Source organism: Aquila chrysaetos, chromosome 20, assembly GCF_900496995.4.
Source record: "Aquila chrysaetos chrysaetos chromosome 20, bAquChr1.4, whole genome shotgun sequence".
In the NCBI taxonomy this organism is placed as follows: domain Eukaryota; kingdom Metazoa; phylum Chordata; class Aves; order Accipitriformes; family Accipitridae; genus Aquila; species Aquila chrysaetos.
In genome coordinates, this window is record NC_044023.1 from 15,767,449 (window position 1) to 15,787,532 (window position 20,084).

The 20,084-nt window shown below is 40.9% G+C and overlaps 1 protein-coding gene across 2 annotated transcripts in view; it reads left to right on the forward strand.

Annotated features, from left to right (window-relative positions):
- The window catches only part of PTPRG (protein tyrosine phosphatase receptor type G), a 413,686-nt gene that overhangs the window by 88,750 nt on the left and 304,852 nt on the right, over nucleotides 1-20,084 (forward strand). For both annotated transcript variants that reach the window (XM_030043864.2, XM_030043866.2), the window contains exon 2: nucleotides 6,228-6,332. In XM_030043864.2, the coding sequence (XP_029899724.1) occupies nucleotides 6,228-6,332 (105 nt within the window). The remainder of the gene's footprint in view (nucleotides 1-6,227; nucleotides 6,333-20,084) is intronic.

The window sequence follows — 20,084 nt, forward strand, 5'->3', positions numbered from 1 at the left end:
TTCTTGTTCTTAGGATTTGTGCTGTTACCACATCATCCATCAGACACGTGAACAACGGAGAATGAATAGTGTGAAAAGTCCCCATGTCATTCTTAGGAATAGACCTGTGGATTGTGCTCATACAGGAACTAAGGGGCTGCCTGGGTGATTGCCATCTGGGAAAGGGATATACGTCTCTTAACAGACGCCCGGATGCTACATCTGCCGTTTCACTTAGTCGCAAGAAACTTGTGATTTGTAACTCCCATATTTCGTTAATGGAGAGCTGTGAAAATTGCATGTGCACTCATAGGAGAATAGATTTTGTCTTTTATCTGATAATCAGAAGAAATCTCTGCAGCATAATCAAAGGAAGAAGTCTCATTCAGAATAAATTTTGTTGATGCTGTCTGACCACCATATGTTGTTTTAACTTTCATCCTTCTTTGGCAAGATATAAAATAATCTGCAAAATATGGGAATCCATGGCTGAAGAGTCTGTTTAAAAGTAATGCACTATCAAAATGGATTAGCTGTGCCTGAAATAATTCTAGATTTATTTGCTGTCAAAGGGTGGTAAAATATTTAAGGCAAATAGCCTAGTTTTGTTTAGGAAGTTGTCTGTGAAAGAGCCTAGAGAGATGAATTTAATCATTATTTATTGTAATTGTACAAAAATATTTTAATTGTTTAATATTATAAATTTATTTCCTATCAGTTTGGTTTTTTCTCCTCTCTTTTTCCCTTCTGGCCCATTTGACAACATTTATTCTAAGAAATTGCCTGGAAGCCTAAACTCTTTTCAGCAGAGCGTGTGTTAACAGTGCGTAGCATTGCAGTGTCTTCAGCTTACCTGCTTCTCTTTAGCACAGTCCAATTAAAAATACAGTAAACGCACCTAGATAAAGATGCTGCTTTTTTCGGTGAGGCTTGCTTGAAGCTTTAGGCTTGCAGATGGCTAAGTGTCTTGGCTCACTGATCTCTTAAACTCCATTGAAGAGAGGATACAAAAGCCCTTCAGGTAATGTTTCTGTGCCCCCTCCCCCTTTTAAAATGTGGTGTTGTGCAGTCTTCAAGAAAATCGTGGTTTCCTTGGTTTTGAAAAGTTTCCTTTCTACAGGCATTGATTTGATACAGCACTAATTGCTAGCATTCCTTATGATTTAGTGCTTTTTTGCTACACACTAACAAGATTTTATTTTTAAACCCCCTGCTTTAAGTGTTTTCATAGTGTGACACTACTCCAGATTCTAATAGTCAAGTCTCTTGTCTCTAAAGGCTGCCTTGTTTTCCAGCAGTAGCACCAGGTTGAACTATATCAGTTAAGAATTGTGTCCACATTAGGGACTAGGACTAAGACTGATTTAACTGCTTGTACAGTCCACAGTGGCAAGTCACAGAATGATCATGAGCTGGGCAATGTGTGTACCTATGACTTTGTACCGTTTTAATCGGAACAGCTGAAAACAGATTTGTGTGCAACCCTCGTTTTCAAAGAAGGCTTAAAAGAATCCGAGTTTGGCACACAATCTAGTTAATCTACCATCATAACTAATGATTTCACCATTCAGACATAAAGTATCGACCTTAAAGGATTTTTCTTACACAGCTGATGGCTTGATACCTTTTAAACACTAATGCCGAGGGTATAATCTCTCTGAATAGTGTAATAGCTTTATATTTAAGGTAGATTGGGGATAAAATTTTGTGTTTTCATGTGAACTATGAATACCAGTAAGGTATTCAGGCAGGAATTACCTTATCGTACCTTTGAGGGCACTTATCAAATAATTTTTATTGGAAAGTTAATACATTGAGACAGAGTGAATGGAAAGCTGATCAGAATGCTAAAGGCATATCTCAGCATTGCATTGCTTTTGCTGTCTGCAGATATGCGGCATGGGTTGATTCATTTAGCACATCATCTAAAATCATGTAGCGTTCAGTACCGATTAAAATTATATGAAATTGCGTGTAAGAGATTTCTCCATGTTAGCTTTGAAGGATCCTCTATTCCTTGCAGAAGTAGTTGTGATAGGCACAGCACAACTCCACTGACTGCAGGTGTTACGCTTCATAGGCACCAATACTGCACCAGCAGCCAGAGCAGTTGCTCAGGATTTAATTTCACGCTTGTGTATCTGAGTGTAAGATTGGTCCCCTTCTCTTTTAATTGTGTATCTGCAAGTCTCAGACCATATATTATGGTGTTCATTAGTCCTCTGCCATCAGCACTGGCATGATGTATCAAATGAAACCTTGGAGGGCAAGGGCTTCTGCTGTCCCTTCTTTTCTTCTCTGCCTCCTGCTCTATGTGTGCCTGTATTCAATCCCACCCCTCTATTTTGGCTGCTCCATTTTGAGCCTTCCTGGAGAATGTTCCTGCCTCTCCTATTGTCTGGATTTCCACTTCCCCCACTTTTCCAGGGTTCCCAGAAGAGAGGAGCCTCCCCGTATTTGCTCCGTGCCGGACCAGCCCATCTAATTGCTGGCTTTTCTCCAGCATCCAATTCAGCAGGAATGGAGCAGGAAACCACTTGGCTGCTCTCTGTTCTTGAACTGTTAACTGTCTCCCAGCTGAAAAAGACTTGTGGAAACCTGTAGCGATTGGTGTTAACACAACAACTTTCTTAAATATTTTCTCCAAAACTTGTTTGGGCATTAGAAACACGGGCAGATGTCAGTTGAGTTTGAGTCACTTATTTGCATGTACAGCTTCTGAAACCATGGAATTGGAGCATTTCACAAAAATGAATAAATGTACTTTAGTGGCTGGAGCTCAACAAAATGTTTTAGCTGTATATATTTTCAGTGAAAGAAGCAGATTCAGCAACACTGAAATAGATGCCTGTTAAATTTTCATTGGTGGTGTCAAGTTGTTTTGGTTGGAAGGTACGTGCCCAGCCCACCCCAAAATCTAGAAAAAGTAATGATTCTGCCTGAAACATAAGATCGTTTTGATATATGAAGCACTTTCTTTTTTGAAATAACTTGACTTGAATGCTTTGTTTCTTCCAAACTTTTATCTGAAAAGCAACTGTATGCTCTGTTCTGTACCTTCCACCTCTTCAGTAGGAGAGAGTCCATTGACCCCAGTTGACAGCGCAGAACAAAAGCACCATGAGATTGAGTCTGTGGTTTCCTGATGACTTTACCAGTATGAGATACTGCCAACAATAGCTATTTGTTCCCAGAGTGTTTTCTTGGAGTGTTTGTGTGGCCCCATGCAGAAATTGGCCATAGTGTGAACAGGCTGGGGAACTGTGCCAGTTTGATAGAGACAGACCATTACCTTTCCAGTTCACAGCGTGGCCAAAGATCTTGACCTATCATCCTTTTCCCAGAGTTTCTGCAGCTATCCAGTAAAAGTATATCTTCTCTAAATTGCTAATGACTACTGAACTGCTGCACGTTTGTAAGGGGACTATTGACATTAATGTTGGGCTGCCTAACAGTGATGTAGGATTTTATTTAGAACAGGATGTTCCAATTTGTTTCTTTTTCAGTCCTACAGAAGATATTTAGTGGTATAACCAGCAAGTTCCTTCCCACAGTTTTCTTGACAAATACTTGAGCTCCCCTCTTGGTTAGTAACATCCGTTTTGGTGGAAGTAAATCTGCGTACAGCATGGCTTTTCACCATTTATAAGTATAGATAAATGTACAAATCCATTAAGTGACTATGCAGAAAACTAAAATTGTGTATTTTCACAAGAATGTCAGGTTTTTAATTGCATAAATAAGATCCTGTCTAAAGCAAATGTTCAATTTCACATTTAAGTTAGGCATTCATAAAGGCTTGGATTTGCATAATTTAATTTTCTGCACAGAGGATACTGAAAATCAATGGTATGATTCATAGCCATACCATGGTTGCCATGTGGCTTTTTGACGGTTCCAGCTAGGAGTACAAAGGGTTTTACAACTTCAGATGTTTTGCACTGACTCGGAGCCTTTTTTACCTCCAACAAATATAGATTATTTAGACATAGTTTCTTTCTTCTGATGGTAAGGCACACAGAAGGGCTTACTAAGCAGATACCTGCAGGAGTACCTTACTCCTTGGAGGAGGCAGGATGAAATCTTCCTTCTGCCTGCAAGAATCAATTTTTCTGGGTGACAAAACCACCACAACTATTTGCCTCCTCTATGTAGAGGATGCTTGGAAGAAAACTGCTGTTGTCTTTCATTTTGTAATAAGGAGGGGCTTCAGATGTATTTCTCAGCACATGTGCTAAGTGAATAATTGGGCCATTTTTTTCTGATAACCTTTCCAGCCATCCATCTAGGTTATTTCTATGTTCTCTTCTTTGGGATTTTCATGGTCTCTGATCTTTGCTCAGTTTTTTTGGTTGTTTTGTTTGGGGTTTTTTTGGGGTTTTGTTTTTATTTTTTCCCCAAGAGGGTTTGGGTCTCCCCTTACCTGTTCTTTCCTGTTGAAATGACTGCCTGTTGCCTCCCAACCGGGTAGACCTATTAGGGTAAATCAGAAGAGGAAAATAAGGTATGTGATACAGTGTTGCCTACAAATCCTGGTAGCATGGTGTGTTCCAGGGTTTCTAGTTCACAGCCTGGAGTGAAATAGCATTTAGAAATTTGCCAAGAAATCTGCAAAACTTATTCAAATTGGAGGCTCATAATAAATTGCACAATTAGTACCTTTGCTCGCACAAGAAAAAATTTGGCAGGGCCAAACCTGTAATGCCTTTCCTGAGATAGCATGACTTTTCCTACCCCTTCAGGATTCCCAAATCTACAGAAATCCATGATCCATGTTGCAGAGTGAAGGTTGTCTGTAGAGCTGTTTAGCATACCTGGATAGCCCTGGGGCACAGCATGCTCTCTGCTACTGTGGTACAAAGGGGGTGTCACCCAGAAGCTTTTCTAAAGGGAAAGCAAGCCAAATTCTGACTTACTGGTGCTTAATGTTCAATAAAGTCCTGTTACAAGCTTTGTTTCAGCCCAGCTGTAACTGGCCTGGGAATAGAAGGGAATGCAGTGCTTGGTGACTGCATACGGATAGCACTGCTTTACATGGTGTGATGAAGTTTTAATTTGAATTATTCAGCTGGTTTCTTACTGATCAAATAAGTGGTTTGGGTTCAGTTGGACTTAAAATTCCATGGAGCCAGTTGGTGCATACTTGGTCTTTACATTCTGTGTCTGTGGATCTAAGGAGTCTTTGTGTGCATTTATTATAGCACAAAAGTTTTTGGCTGTGGTGCTCTGAGAAAGGTAGTTGACTTATCACTGACATTTGTGAATTCACACACCTCCAGTTTGGTTCGGTCAGATACATAGAAACAATAAGCAAAATTTGCACATAAAACCCCTAAACAACCCATGTCCTTGTGGAAGCTATGCATTCCTTTACAAGAAAAAAAAAAATGCTATTTGAGGTATAAAAGAAAAATCCTGAGATGCAATGTAGGATGCATTCTGTTCTGTTTTGGTTGATGAATTTAATTCCTTCTAGCTTGTGAAATTTTACAAAGATTTTTTTCATTACTGGCCTCTCCCTTTCACGTCATAAGGCATTGGTATTGCACGCTGAGTATTTTGTCTGACATACGCAACATTCCTCTGGCTAGAAGGCAGTGCTGCATGTCTGCCTTGCTTGAGTGAATCATATGAGGTGATGTTACTCCAGTCTTGCTTGTGTTGAGACTGTTACCCAGTGCGGTGTGGGCTCAGGTCTGCAGGCTGTACATGGAAGAGATTCATTTGGTCCTGAGTGAAACTGTTCTACGTGGGATTTTCAGATGTGGTTTAAAATAGGTGCAATTGTGATAACCAGGATAACACTGGACTGGCATGTTCCACGTGCTTGCATCTGTATTCTTTTAAGGATCTTGATAATTTTTGTGTTGAATTGCAATTAGTAGTTTTGTAGTCACTAGCAAAGTAAGCTGTCTTTTGGGTCTAGACAGAGAACGTTTGGTCATATGTCATGGCTCATACTTGTTTGCTTGTGTATATCAGAATTTCCTTATGGAAATTACTGGAGTTATGCAGGCATGTGCCAGATCAGAATAATGTCATCAGTGAGTTCTGGCTTCTGTGAATCATCTTTTGGATGGTGAGTTTTCATGGGTGAAGAACATGCTTGTTAAATTTTTTTTTTTTTTTTTTTTTTTTAAGCGATGCCAAGTTTGTAGTCTCTGCTCAGCAATGATTTAAGCTTCACAGTGTAAACTCCAGGGAGTAAACACCACTATCCTAATGATTCTTGCTTCTTCTATTCCCAGCTCTGACTGAAGGTTATGTTGGCTCTCTGCATGAAAACAGACATGGTAGTTCTGTGCAGATACGGAGGCGAAAGGCTTCGGGGGATCCTTACTGGGCATACTCGGGTGAGTTGACGACTTTGGAGGACTGGAACATGAAATACCTCCAACATCAAATTGTTTACTTGCTTTTTGTTACTACTATGCTCAGAAATAGTTTAAATTAGTTTTACAGTGTATTCTCTTCTGCTGACTTCCTTGCAAACTCCCTCTGTACACATCCTCTCCTTTCTTGCATTCTTGCCATTTACCTGCAGGATTTGCCTTATTACTCTGCTCCTTCTCTCAGTCTTCTTTTAGTTTCTTATCACACCCTTAAAAAGGCATACTTCCACAAACATTTCTTTACTCTCCCTGTTCAAGCCCAAGCTCACCATTTGCTTACCCCGTCGAGCCTTCTAGAAATACTGTAAGCATCCATGTATACATCCAGATATAAAAAAACAACCCTAGAAATTTTACAATTATTTCTTTCTGTGCATGCGGTAGTGTATAATGACGACAAATGAGACCTGTCAGTGCAGCATCACACCAGGTTGCGTGATGCTGGGAAGGTAGGATATTGGGAGGGTATTTTATTTTGTCCCACTGCGCTTATAAGTCTTACAGAAAACCTGATGTGTCTGCACAGTTCTGAAATGCCACAAATCAAAATATACTTCAGAGTGATGTCTTTGACGTATATGGTTTGATGGTTGGTTCAGGTCTAGAAAATTCCAGATCTGTATTTGAATTTGTTTAAAAACCCAACAACTTGAAATGATGTTAATAGCTACGTCGACTCTATGGAAAAATGTCTAATATCTAAAAAGTTTTATAATGAACTTGTGCGTGCTTTTTTGGAAGATCTGAGATGCATTTCAAACATTTGGTGCTCGTCCAAGAGGAATGTTGTGCAGGCCTAGTTTTAGCTAAAGGAAAAATATTACTTTCTAAGAAGTCTGAATACTGATACCAGATAAACAGGCAAATGTTAATTCTTTGACTGCCAACTCCTCTCTTTTATACAGACCATAAATTTCATTGGAAATGAATGATTATAGGTAAGCTTAGAGTTTTTTCCATTAATACACAAAATACCACATGTCAGAAGTTTTCTCTGTTAGATCTCAAAATACAAGCTATCTCATTTGCAAATGAGGTCACGCAAGTAAAATAAATCTAAACATTTTAGTAATGTAGGACAAATGATCACTCTTCTTTAAACTTTGAGATTATCAGATGGACAAATATTGCCACAAGATATACTTCCATATTGCAGCTTAAAATAACTTTTTTAGTTTTTAACCCCCCAAACTTACGAAGAGTAGAAATAAGCAAATAAAGGAAAAAATTGTATGTTGGAATGAATGGCCTGTTCCTATCTGCTGTCTTGTGTAAAATATTACAAGTTAAGTGCCACTTGGCAGGTTTATTTTGTTTCTGTTACTGAAAAATATATTTGGAATATTCATTGCAGATGGTTAAATGAAAATGTTTTTAAAAAGGTAAAACACTAGTGGAATTATTCTGTTGTCATATGTGTCAAAACTCTTTGCTTGAGTTACTGAGTTACTGGACTTTTATTTTTTTTTAACCTGTCCTGGTTTAAAAAAAAAAGGGGGGGGCATGAGGGGGAAGGACACCACTCGCCACCCCCCAAAAAACCCGCCCCAAAACCCAACCAAACCCAGAAAATCCCCAAACAAAGCTACAAAAAAATCACAAACACACCACACACCAGTTTATGCATAGACAGTTTTCCTAATTCTATTTTTGTGATGGTGTTGTTCTTCCTTTATGAGTAATATCACTTGTTCACCCCTCCAAAAAAGCTTTTACCACCCACGAATCCTTTTAGATTTATGTCAAAATAAAATGTATAGTCCTGATGTGTAATTATACCTTACCTTTTGGGGCCTTGCATCCTTTTGTCTGTTGATAAATCTCCTGCTTTTATGAGGAAAATAGCCAATCTGTTTTCAGAGAACAGATAGTGACTTCTCAGCTGTCAATCACATGCCATTCTACCTGATTAGTGCTATCTAATTAGAACCTTTTTGTCACTATTGCTGATAAAAGGAGTAAATTAGGAGATGGAAAAGGTGGGAATGATATATTTACCAGCACTTGCCGAGAAACCAGAAGAGAGGATATAATATCGTTTTCTCAGGATGCTTTGTCAGGCTACTGTTTGAACAGTGACTTGAAATGTCATTCCAGGAGTATGTGGCTTGGGACTAAGTGTTCCAGCTGCAAAAAGTGGGTCTTCGCCAAAGGTTTAGTGACACGAAATACAGGTGTGAACAAACGACCGAGGTACTGCGTGCCCTGGCTGGATGGGTTGCGCGTATACTGCATCTGAGCAAGCCCATCCTGGACGTGGATGGAGATCTGTGTCCTCCGGAGCCACACCGCGGTCTCTGCCTGCAAGGAGGAGCGGCTCTGCCCTGCCAAACCAGCCCCACGTGCAGTGCCTGGGAGCACGAGAGGCAGGGCCGCGGGCTAAACGCGAATGCCGAGTTGCAGGCAACGATTTGGGTTGTGTCTGAGAGGGGAAAATGCAAAAGCATGTAGAGACTTGGGAAAAACATGGTTATTTCTAAAAGAATTTTCCAGGGTTGATGCTACATCCTGCAGGAGTCCCGGTATTGCCAGCATCTCCCTGAGAAAGGGAGGAAGTGAAGATGAGCAATTAGGTGGGGAAAGTTAGCAGTTGGGTGTTTCTACAGGCTGCTGCTTTGTCATGGCTTTTTATATGTAGGAGTTTCTCTCTCTTTCCTCTCCTCATTCGGTTCCTCCCAGCTCCGTGCGGGGCTTTCAGGCAGTTCAGCCTCTCTTATCTGATGTCTTTTGTCCATATTTGCTCACCGAGGGGACCGGAGGTAATGAAAATGCCTAGCTTCTGTGTTTAGGTTGAAGATGGGAATAAATGGTGGGTGGCAGAGCCCAGATGCCAGACAGATGTTTGTTTCTAGCTGAGCACAGTGAGGAGGATGATCAAGTTACCTGTTTCTTTCTCCTTGCTTCCTCATTCCCCAGAATATTTCCCAGGAACCCTGAGCAGGGCTTGGCTAAGCAGTTTATGTACTGACAACGTTTGTCCTGCTGCTAGGGTTTTGGACATGACTAGGAAGTTTACATCAAATGAGCCTACAGAGGGTGGAAACTTTACTCTGCAGTAAGCAATTAGCCTGTGTCAGTGGTTTCCAAGCTCTTCTACAGACATTATCCGGTAGGCTGCTTCCCTTCCCTATCCTCAAATGGTTAGGCCAGCTCCCCTACGGTTAGTTGTACAACATCTGCTGGGCCAGCCCCAGCAATTATGGGCAGGGAAGAAAGTTATGCTAGACTGTGCGCTGGTGAATCTGAAGCTTATTCTGAGGGAATTTGCCAACTAGAGTAAATAAGGTGAGGACAACTTCTGCCAGCCGTCAGTGGACAGCCAGCTGTTGAACCCCAATATTGACCAGAGCACCCATGTCTCCGCTGGGCCTACATTAGGCTTTGTATTGATTTCAGTTGAGCTGTACTGATTTATAGCAGCAGAGGCCTCTCTACGTTTATGGCTGTGCCTGCCTGCTTGCAGAGCTTTTGTATTTTTGGGCTTAAGTGTTCTGTAATAAATCCTGAGGTGGGGGTGGAGAGGTCTGAAAGCAGCCAGCCAGTTGTGGTTTTCCTCCCTGGGGGTAGAAAAAGGGCACAGCCGTTTTGCAGAAAGCCCTCAAGTCTTTATCTTCCGCAGAATACATCTGTCCTATACTGTGCTTTTAGAGTAATTTCTCTGTACCCTGTAGCAAACCCTTCTGCTGCTCCATGCTCTTGTGGAGGGTGAACTGTCCAGGAGCTGGTTTAAACTCTGGAGATCTGGAATTTTCCTGGTTTTATGAGCGATCTATAGCATTGCCATGTCCTGCCTGTTAATATTGCTCCTCTCAGGCACAAGAGTTTAGAGATGATAAACTTGAATTATTGATTAGGAGTCAGACAGCCCTTGGGTCTGTAACATTTGTGTAAGGCACCTACGCACCTAAATGTCCCTGCGACAGGACCCTGTGAACTTCCATGCCCTGTGCTCGTACTGCATGTGCCCTGGACAAAGCCGCGGAGCCTGTGCCGCAGAGCTCTCGCTTCACTGATTGTAAAGGAAAGGATTTTTAAGCCTTATGAAATAAGCCTGTTGTCTACAGGCACAATTCAGACTATAACATTTATTCCAGTTCAGAAATAAAACTTGCAAAAATAAAGACCAGATAATTAAATGAAGAAGGCCCATTTTAAATGGGTTCTGTCAACAAGACAGAAGGAAACACAATCAGCCTTTCAGAAGAAACTTCGTTAAGTCTATGCTAGCAGCTCTTTAAACCAAATTCAGAAGTGAGCAAACACTGAAAACAGAAGACTAACTTGTCTTTAAATAGGAACTGCAAAACTGAACAGAGACTGTGATCTCCTAGATGTTCTTTTTAGGATTTTTCAGGAAGCTCAAACTACATTTCTAGGGAGATTTCTCTGTGCGTGTGTATTTGTGTATGTTTTGGCAAAGTATTTTTTCCATGATCGTGTCTTACGGTTTGCCAAAGACTTCCTAAACTGCGACTGGCCACATTATTTGCAGTGTAACAGGAATGTGGAATAGGTGCAGCACAGTCAAGGCAAGAAGTAGGTGTGGATCCTGAATGTATGTGCTTCAGTGCAGCCTTTTCTTTCCATAATAATCTTTTCTCTTAGGCTAACGACTGAATGGACAAGTTTGAAATGATTTTCATCACATCCTTATAATTGCCACAGAACTCAGTATGTTAATAATACCCATAATAGTGACAGATAGTAGTTCAGGTGCCTTGTCATCAGTGTGGAAATATTTTGGTAAATATATAAGCTGCTTTTAAAAAAAAAAAACAAAACAAACTTGAAAAGAAATCCTACAGAAACATGCAACTGAAATGTCTACCAGATCCAGGGCTTTCTGACTGGCCCTCCCTTGTGTAATGTATGCTACTTCACAAAGCATAATATTCCAGACATTTAAAGATGCCTCTCAGTGTCAAGTGTTGCATCTGTCGGTGCTGAGAACACTTTGTGGGTGACCTGAGCAGACCCTGTTTTGCCTTCCAGTAGCCCAAAAAATGGGTAGTGAGAGGGTAAGGACTTTAGGAGGAGATTATGGTATGATATGCTGATGCAGATGCTTATATCTGAAGTGATAGTAGCTCTGAAGGGCCTATAACTACCCATATCTGTTTTTCTGAAAAACTACTATGTAAAGTTAATGTGACAATCATTGCGTGAGACTGTGGAAAACCAGCAGTGGCTATGGGGAAATATTGCTCCTTACTCTGCTAACTCAAATCGGGGAAAATCCTCTTGGAGTCTTCAGATGTGATGTCTAATTATTCCCAGTATTAACAGGTGTGATCAATGGCTATGGAATGGGAGGCTGCGCTGTCCTGGGGCAGGATGTGGTAGGCGATGGTGCTTTTGTCACTGGAGTTTCCCAGTTGAGCCGTGGTGCTGGCACTGGCAGGGCTGATGTACCCTGCTCTTTTGATGGCTGTTCTGCTGATCAGCCTTAGTGTTGCAAGCTGACTAATTCAAGGAGTACTCTCTTTTAAGTAATCAAAACCATTTGGGCATCTCAGAGAACAAAAAAGCAGACACTGGCCAAGGATGTATACGTGTTCTTTTTACTTGTTTAGTTAGCTGTGGCTTTGTAAAGAGAACCCTATGTAGAAAATGCATACAGTTGTTTTTTCTCTTTAATCTTATGGTGTATTCAAGGCACCCCTTTTCTCTTTGTACCTTTGATATCTCATTTTCTGTGTGAAATTATTAGCACTACTTATTTTGTTCTTTATGCATGCCCTTACTGATGTTTTTTCTGCCTAAAATGTTGGATCCTTTCTCTCTGAGATTCTGTGCAACTACCATGAACATTAGTAGGAGTTAATAGGAGAAAAATAGGCTTCACAAGAGTAGGGATGACCCTGTGAGTGGGGAAAAGTGTCCATTAAGAATAGGAACCGTGGCCATGCTGTCATGCTAGTGGACACTATCAGTGTGTGAATGCTTTGTCCTACAACACTTAGGCAGTTATTGCTGTCCTTTAAGATGCTATTATTTAAAATATAACTAGTGGTGAATATAAGAATTGAGTGTTCCTCTCAAAAGCAATTGCTGGCATTAAAACAGGAAAGATCAGTAAAGGTTATTTCCTGAAAGAATAGCAAATGGTGTTAACTGTCATGAAATGTAACTTGGTGATGTCCTTTGTAAATGTGTGAATTTTTCTCTCTTTGCTTAGATTGTTCTCATTAAATAAGCTGCTAATGTGAATTGGACAGGAAATAATCAGCACATAGTAAGGAAAGCATCAAGACTTATTGAACTGAGAGGTAACTAATGGCCTATTTGCCATGGTCAGTATTTCACTCTTTCTGTCCCTCAGAATAATAAATCTTGATATTGACCAAAACTCTGGCATACCTCATGCACAGTTATCGTTCCACTGTAATCACCTCTGTTAAATGCAGGTTGGTCAAAATGAGCAGGTTCTGGTGCTCTCCCTTCCTCACCCTTTTAAGCAGACTTTCTAAAGAGGAACTAAGCTGAGAGAACTAGGAAAAATATTCCTATTAATATCTGATCTGATCAGTAAACTAAGCTTTGAATATTTTAATCTTCATTCATCAGAGGTGAATGGTAGTCTTCACTGAACCCTGCTGAAACCAGCTGTGATGCATTCGTTTCTATGTGCAATCTTATTAGAGTAACAGTTGTTCCAGAAATCAATGCTACGCTTTTTCATAAGAGAAACATGGAAAACCATAGCTTGAGAGTTTGCTGTTACAGTCTAAGCATGAACCCTGATTTTTAATGTGCACAGCTAAAGCAAGTGGTATACTGCTTTGTATTTTCTCAAATAAAAGGGAAATACCATCTGTATATTTTGATTGTTTGTATTCTGACGGTACTGGGTCATGAGTCTTCATGTCCATGAGCTAGGCACGGTACAAATGTGCACTAGACACATACTTGTCTGCAGAATCTGTATCAAAATGTGTGCTTACTGGGAGGAGAATGCTTTTTATCTTGCTTTAGCTATTCTGCATTGTGAAGTAACAAATAAAAAACACTATCTTTTCTTTTTACGAGGATGAAGAAATAAGTTTTTGAGTTCCTATCCCTGAGAACAGGATATATCTGCCTAACCATAAGCTAGCGTGAATAAGGAATTCACAATCACATGTTTGTGTTGAGTATTTAACATTAGCAGTCCTCTAAGGAGAGCCAGAATTGCCAGAAGCAGTCCAAGTAGTCTGTATCATTTTTACTAAGCCATTTTGCTGGGGAACACAGCTCTGATTGAGAGTCTTGTCATTTACTTTGTTTGTCTATTGGCAAGTTTCTAAATAATCTGCTAAGAAAACCTCAGATAGTAATTTAGTTTCTACTTAGACACAGACACGATTTCCTTATTGAATACCATTAATACTGTTTACTTCTTCTTGCCACCTTTTCTTGTGTGCCACGCTTACAGTTTATTCCAAGTACTGTCATAGTCAATCCTGGTATCCAGTCTATAATGAAATGGTTGACTGAATTTTTAAGCGTTGGACACGGTTATGGTGAAATTGCCTTTCTTTTTTTTGGCAAGGTTCTTTCTGGAAGTTGATTGTTTTTCATGACTTAAATACATTAAAGCAAAGCTCTGATTTTTGAATGCACTGAATTTTTTTTTTACTCTTTTTGAGTAGATAGACCGTTGGCAGATGAACAGCTTTCAGAAGCATAAATATAAGAGGTGCAAAGAACCAGACGTTCCCTCAACTTTCATTCTTTCATGAAGCTTTTCCCTACCACAGCACAAACATATAAAATAACTACAAAAAACATAAAATAACTACAACAGATGCTAGGTGAAATCTTCAGAGCTTCAGATACAGTTGTTCCAATACTATATCAACAGTATTTTTACTTTGCACTGCTGCAAGCACAGCTCCGGCTATCTATGTTGAAATGAGGAAGCACAAAGAGCTGCTTTTGCAGGGGAGGGGGGACCTCTCACTTCTTTAAACGTGCTGTGCTTTTTGTTGCATTTTCTTTCAGTGTGAACACTGGGACATTTGTAGAAAACCTCTGGAATGACAACAACCAGTGCACTGTTTCATAAAACTGAAAGTGTGCTGAAGTGCAGCAAAAAGTTGTCAATTTAGCTGATTTCTAGGCATTGAAATAGGCAACAGTATACAATATTTCAAGCTCTTTAGACATAAAAATATGTGGAATGCCTACATTTTAAACATACAAAAGAAAGATGGAGTATTTGGGTAGCAGCTGTGATACAAGCTCAGCAAATGGACTGGAGAATACACAGAAGGTTGGAGTCTGTGGCCTTGAGGTTCTTGAACGATTGCAGTAATACATTGAACTTCCAGTCTTGATTTCATATGTAACTGAACGCATATAGGAGAAAAACAATGGGGAAAAAAGTATGTGAACAGCAAGGATACTGCAGTGAGAAACAAAGCAAGCAGGGAAGCTCTGCATAGCCTTGTAGTGTGGGGTTAAAAAAAAAAAAAAGTAGCTTGGCACAAACATTATTGCAATAGTCCAAGCATGAAATAATCAAGGAATGAATCAGAATTCTAGTCGCAGGATATAAGTGGAGTCTTTGTATGAAAGGGCTGAGCGAGGCCAGTCCTGCAGTAGATGTAGAATTATTTCTATTATTTTTGCGATGTCAGATGGCTGCCTTGTGTCATTCCAGTCGCTCTTCAGAAGATAATCTTCTGTTCAGTATCTCTGCCCCAGGGATTGCCCCATCTCTCCCCTTTCCCAGAAAGTGTCTCCATCTTGCAGAACGTGGCGCCGAAGACTTGCAGTTTTTAATCACTACGATCCTTGAAAAAGCAGCCCCTGCCTGCAAGAGGAATGCATCTGCCGCGCTGGGTTGCTTTGCAAAGGGAAGGCGAGCAGAAGCAGTGCTGCGGTGGGCCGCTGGCAGGGCATTGCCACCCAGCGCCTTCTCAGCTGCCGCTGGGGCAGTGTCTGCCGTAGGCGGGTGGAGGTGCTATGGGTTGTTTCTGTGTTGAATGTCATATGCCTATTACAGAAAGGTAGAATTAAAGAGTCTCTCATCTATGTACGTTCTGAGGTGTCCTTTGGTACTGCAGTGTGAGTGCTTAGCCGTTGAGGGTGTCCTAATTCCTGTAATATCTCTGAGGTAGATGTGTTTACACGGGGGGAACTGAAGGACAGGGCAGTTTAAGTAACTTCTTTGATATATCCCATACGGCATACAGCAGAGTTGGAAATTCAGCCCGAGTCTCAGTGCTGTGCACGGTTCCTTAGGCCACATATCCAACCTTATCACATGCTAATTGAAGAGATCTTGGTTGCCTTGGAGACTGCCTCTTCTTGGGGGAGACCATGTCAGTAGCACAGGTGTTGTGAAGCTCCCGAGCTAACAGGAGGCCTTCCTGGAGGTGATCCAGTTATGGACTTTAATTCTTCCTTCAGGAGCAGACTGAATTTCTCCCTGTGCTGGCTGCTTTGTTGCAGCTCTCGGTCTGTTTGGTGCTCTCGGTTTTTCCAGTGGGGTTGGGACAGTGTTGGGCCTGAGTAGGAAGGCATTCTTTTCCTATTCAATACACTGAACATTTGGCTCTAAAGTACAAAGTTTTTTATTAAAGACTGTGTGTGCCCAAAGAGTTGGATGGGCACACTTTTAACCATCAAATTAAATAAATATGAAATCCTGCAATGGAGTGCAGAGCTGTGCATATAAATTACATCTTTAAACAGCACTTGAATGATTTTCTGGAAATGTTTTTAACTCTCCTCTGAACTCTTAAGGGTCATCTCTGTAGCCTTCCTGTCTGAGGGAGGCTATTGGCACTGGAATGATTTGTTAAAGAGGTATGTTGCTCTGTGGTATAAAGGCAATGTCAAGCCTTACTGAGAACCTGAGTATCAAGCTTCTGTTTTTGTAGAGCTGGGAAAGCAAGTGGGTTTAATTCAGTTGAACCCTGAATTAATGTTTCCTAAGTATGTATTCCCACCCACTCCCATCTCTTAACACTGCCCAGTTACGAGGTGAGTGGGACTGTTGATAATGTTTTCGGGACAGTTAGTGAGATGACTGATTTAATTTGTGAAGAATTAGGAGCCCTATGTCCCTGTTGCAGACATACGAAGATTGCAACTTGAGCTGACATAGTGAAGACTGGTGGGCATTGCTGACTCACGGAGTCCTTTACGGTTGAACCCTCAGTAGGGTGAGATGCCTTTGAGACATGCTTTAAAAATACTTGAGTGGACTGCCTTGACCAGCAAGCAACTCTTCCACTAAAGGAGTCTTTGCTGCCATGAGTATTAGGCCTTCGTCTTTCTCCATCTCAAAGAAAATCCTGCCTATTGTCTTCCAAACAGTACTGCTGAGTTTAACCTAAGCCACTCTGTTCTACCTGTGGCTGAAGTAAACTCTTTCTCCCCTACATTTCTCTTTGAATGCAGTCTTACTTCATGCATGTTTGCTCCACACTGCTATAGGATTACAGCCTTGCAGGCATGTACGCAGATACACATCTGTCCTAGCATAGCTGCTATAAGGTAAGGTCATGTTGTGACCACAGCTGTAAAGACCAGGAGGGCACAGAGAGTCTGGGTGCCATGTCTCAGATTACCCCAGCGTGGCTGAACTGAGGTCTCTGAAGCTGGCCTGTACTCTTTTTTTTTTTTTTTTTTTTTTTTTATTTTGCTGTAATTAGAGCATTCAGGCCAACATCTAAGTTGTCCAGCTGCCAGAGAGCTCAGGAGGAGCTGTTTCACGTGGGGTCCTTCATTTCCGACTCACTTCCGAGACTTACTCAACTGTCTTGGTGTATAAATTTCCTCAGAAATGAACAAAAGAGGAAACCTCCCTGCAATTGAATGCCAGAAGGTGATGAGTACTGGCATGTGGACTGTAGTTTCTGTTGCTTTTCCTATGTGGCGTAGTGAAACAACTGTCTCTTGTCTCCTTCCCAACTCGCCTGTAATATACTCACAGCTAGAGCTGAGGTGACGAAGGTCCCTTAAATGCTGATCACATGCTTTTGCACCGTGCTGAATCAGGACCTCACGGGACTCCTTTACTGTATTTCACATCATCTGGTCCTTGGGCACTGGGGTCAATCCCACGTGCTAAGCTCCTGTACGAACAAACCGGTAAGTGGACGCGCTCAGAATGAAGAATTGAATGTTATGTGATTTGCTTTGCATTTGTGTGAATATATTTCTCAAGTACAAAAATAAGATTTACCCTGAGGTAATGACGGCAGTGAAGTCACGGAGAGTTTAGATCACGTTCAGTTATACATGCTGTCTTTTGCTCCCGAGGTGTGGTGGTGTGTCTCAGGCTGCTGGGCTCAGGCTGCTGCTGAAGCCTTCTGGCCCCTTGGGGTATGAAAAGCCATTTTACATGCCAGATGCTAGTCTGCTCCTAACCAGAGGTGACATGAACTTTTCAGATAGATTCCAACTTGGAAGCTTCTGTGGCACTTCAGATCATGTTTTTAATTTATATTTCTGTCGCTGGAGACTTGAAATTGAGACACTTATCTGCATGATATGGTATTATCATATGCTGATCTCTGAGGAAGGGGATTTGCTATGTGAAGATAAGTTTGCAGAGAGAATTGGATGTGACTTTTGTAAAGAACGATTCGGTGTATGTAGTTCAGTTACTGTTTATATTGCACAAGAGCTCCCCAGATGTCTGCAGGACTTAATTGCTCTCAGTGCAAACACAGAAAAGTTACCTCTACCTTAAATTTGTACAAGCCATCTGAGAGATGGCTTGGTGTTAAATGCATGAATAGCTGAAGCAGGGTGTAATGAGGTGAGGACTATGAGCTGGAGAAGGTTCTAAGAGCTCCTCCTCTCTCTGCTGTTAAAAAAAAAAGGAACTGTTTAGCTTTGTGAGCAACTAAGTGCTTCATATTGCCATGAAGAGTCTCCAGTGCCTAAGAAGCTTTGAGCTTCTTTCATGGCCTTCAGTAGTGCTCCCTGCCACTGTTCCTGTGTTGACGCTTACACTTCACAAAACCGGTGGCTGTGCTGTATCATCTGTAAGATCACCCACTTAACTCAGATTTGGTCAGTTAGCCAGCATGTTCAAAAGTGGTGGTGGAGGGAAGGGGAATTTGTAGACCAGATGCAATAGAAGGCCCAAGTGCATAAGCCTGTTTCCTTAGGAAACCGGGCTAATCTATTTTGGGCCCCTATTCAAAATCGCAAGTTCTCATGAGTAGCTTGTCAGACTACATGCCAGTGAAGTCCCGCTTCTGCGAGGAAGTCCCTGCAATTTCAGCAGATGGGTTCTTAAGACTGGAGAATGTCTGGGTAGTTCAAGTGATCAAAATATTAGTCACAATTCTGTCCTGTTGTGCTAAGTGAAGTATAACTGTTCAGGGGAAACAGTCTAAGTCCCTGCAACCTTTCTGATTGAGGCCATCCATGGTCTTGATCATATGTGCCAGTGAAGGAGGTCTGCACAGAAGCCCTTGGAAGAGTGCATGGTAGACAACCATCTGTTTGGCATTAACAGAAGACCTTTAAATTAGGGAAGGTGGTTGTGGTGTGGTGCCTGGACAGGTGATTCAACATTGCGTCTTATGATTTCTGTATGAATTGGAGTGCAGGGTATGGTAAACATTTTCAGCTTTTTTCCCCAAAGTACTATTGGAAACTGTACTAAAAAGTAACTGCTGGGAAAGTAGTTTTGCTGAGTTGTGCTATTTTTGAAAATGCATAATACTCCATAGGCTTTTAAGTGATACTGGGCATATTTAACATTCTTTGATGTTAATTTCCTGGCATATGGACATCTCGACTTATTAAAATAAATAAGTACTTTCAAATTTAATGAAATGATGGAGGAAATGGCCTTTTTTCACATTCACGTCCGCTTCGCTGGATAATTTAATGTTTTAAAATGTAAGTTCATATTAAAGTTTAAAATTCAAGTATTGGTTTTTGAAATTCTGTAATAAAAAGGTTTTGCTGTAGGAGAGATGTATGAATTAGTGAGCATGATAACACGATTAACAAAGTCTAGCTGGTGATTTCTTCTGTACAAAATGCTAGCTGTAAATCCTCCCACTAGGACCTACAGCGACGGTCTGGTGGTAGTATCTTCTGGTACTAGTAACTGTTCCTTTCCTGGGGCATTACTCTGAAGCCTGTCAGACTTGCCAATTGCTTGTATCCCAGAGTGAAGGGTACATCTGTGGAAAAGGTCTCCTACATCGTTCACCTTTTCTTTTTTCCCCCGCATTACTGTCTCTTGGAGCTTACACTGTAAGCTCCTTGGGGCAGAGACGGTCATTTGTTTGTGTTGGCTAGCAACAAGATCTTTATATCTTCTTTTATACTAGATTTGTATGTTTGCTTCCAAGGTCTTTGCATCTATTGGGAAGGATTTATTTATAGCCTTAGGTGTTACTGTGTTATTAGTAAGTATAGAAAATGAACTTTGGTCCTCTCTTCTGTGCTGAGGGAGGGTAAGAATTCTCTGGAGGATAAGTAATGCTCAATTTAATTGACTGTATATAAATATTTGAGTCCTAAATATTTAATAGAAATCATTGTGTTTGAATGTAGGGATGTGCAGATGATGGAAGTTTGCTCTGTGTCTTGCATTTCTTGAGAGACTGCTTATGTGCTGTGTTGAAGCCAAGGATGGCTTTATTTCATTTCAAGGCAGACTAGAAACTGAAGAACTTATTTTCAGGGAGAAAAATGGCAAGGGACCTGAATGAAAAACCTACTCAGCTGAAGCAGAGGTGACAAAGT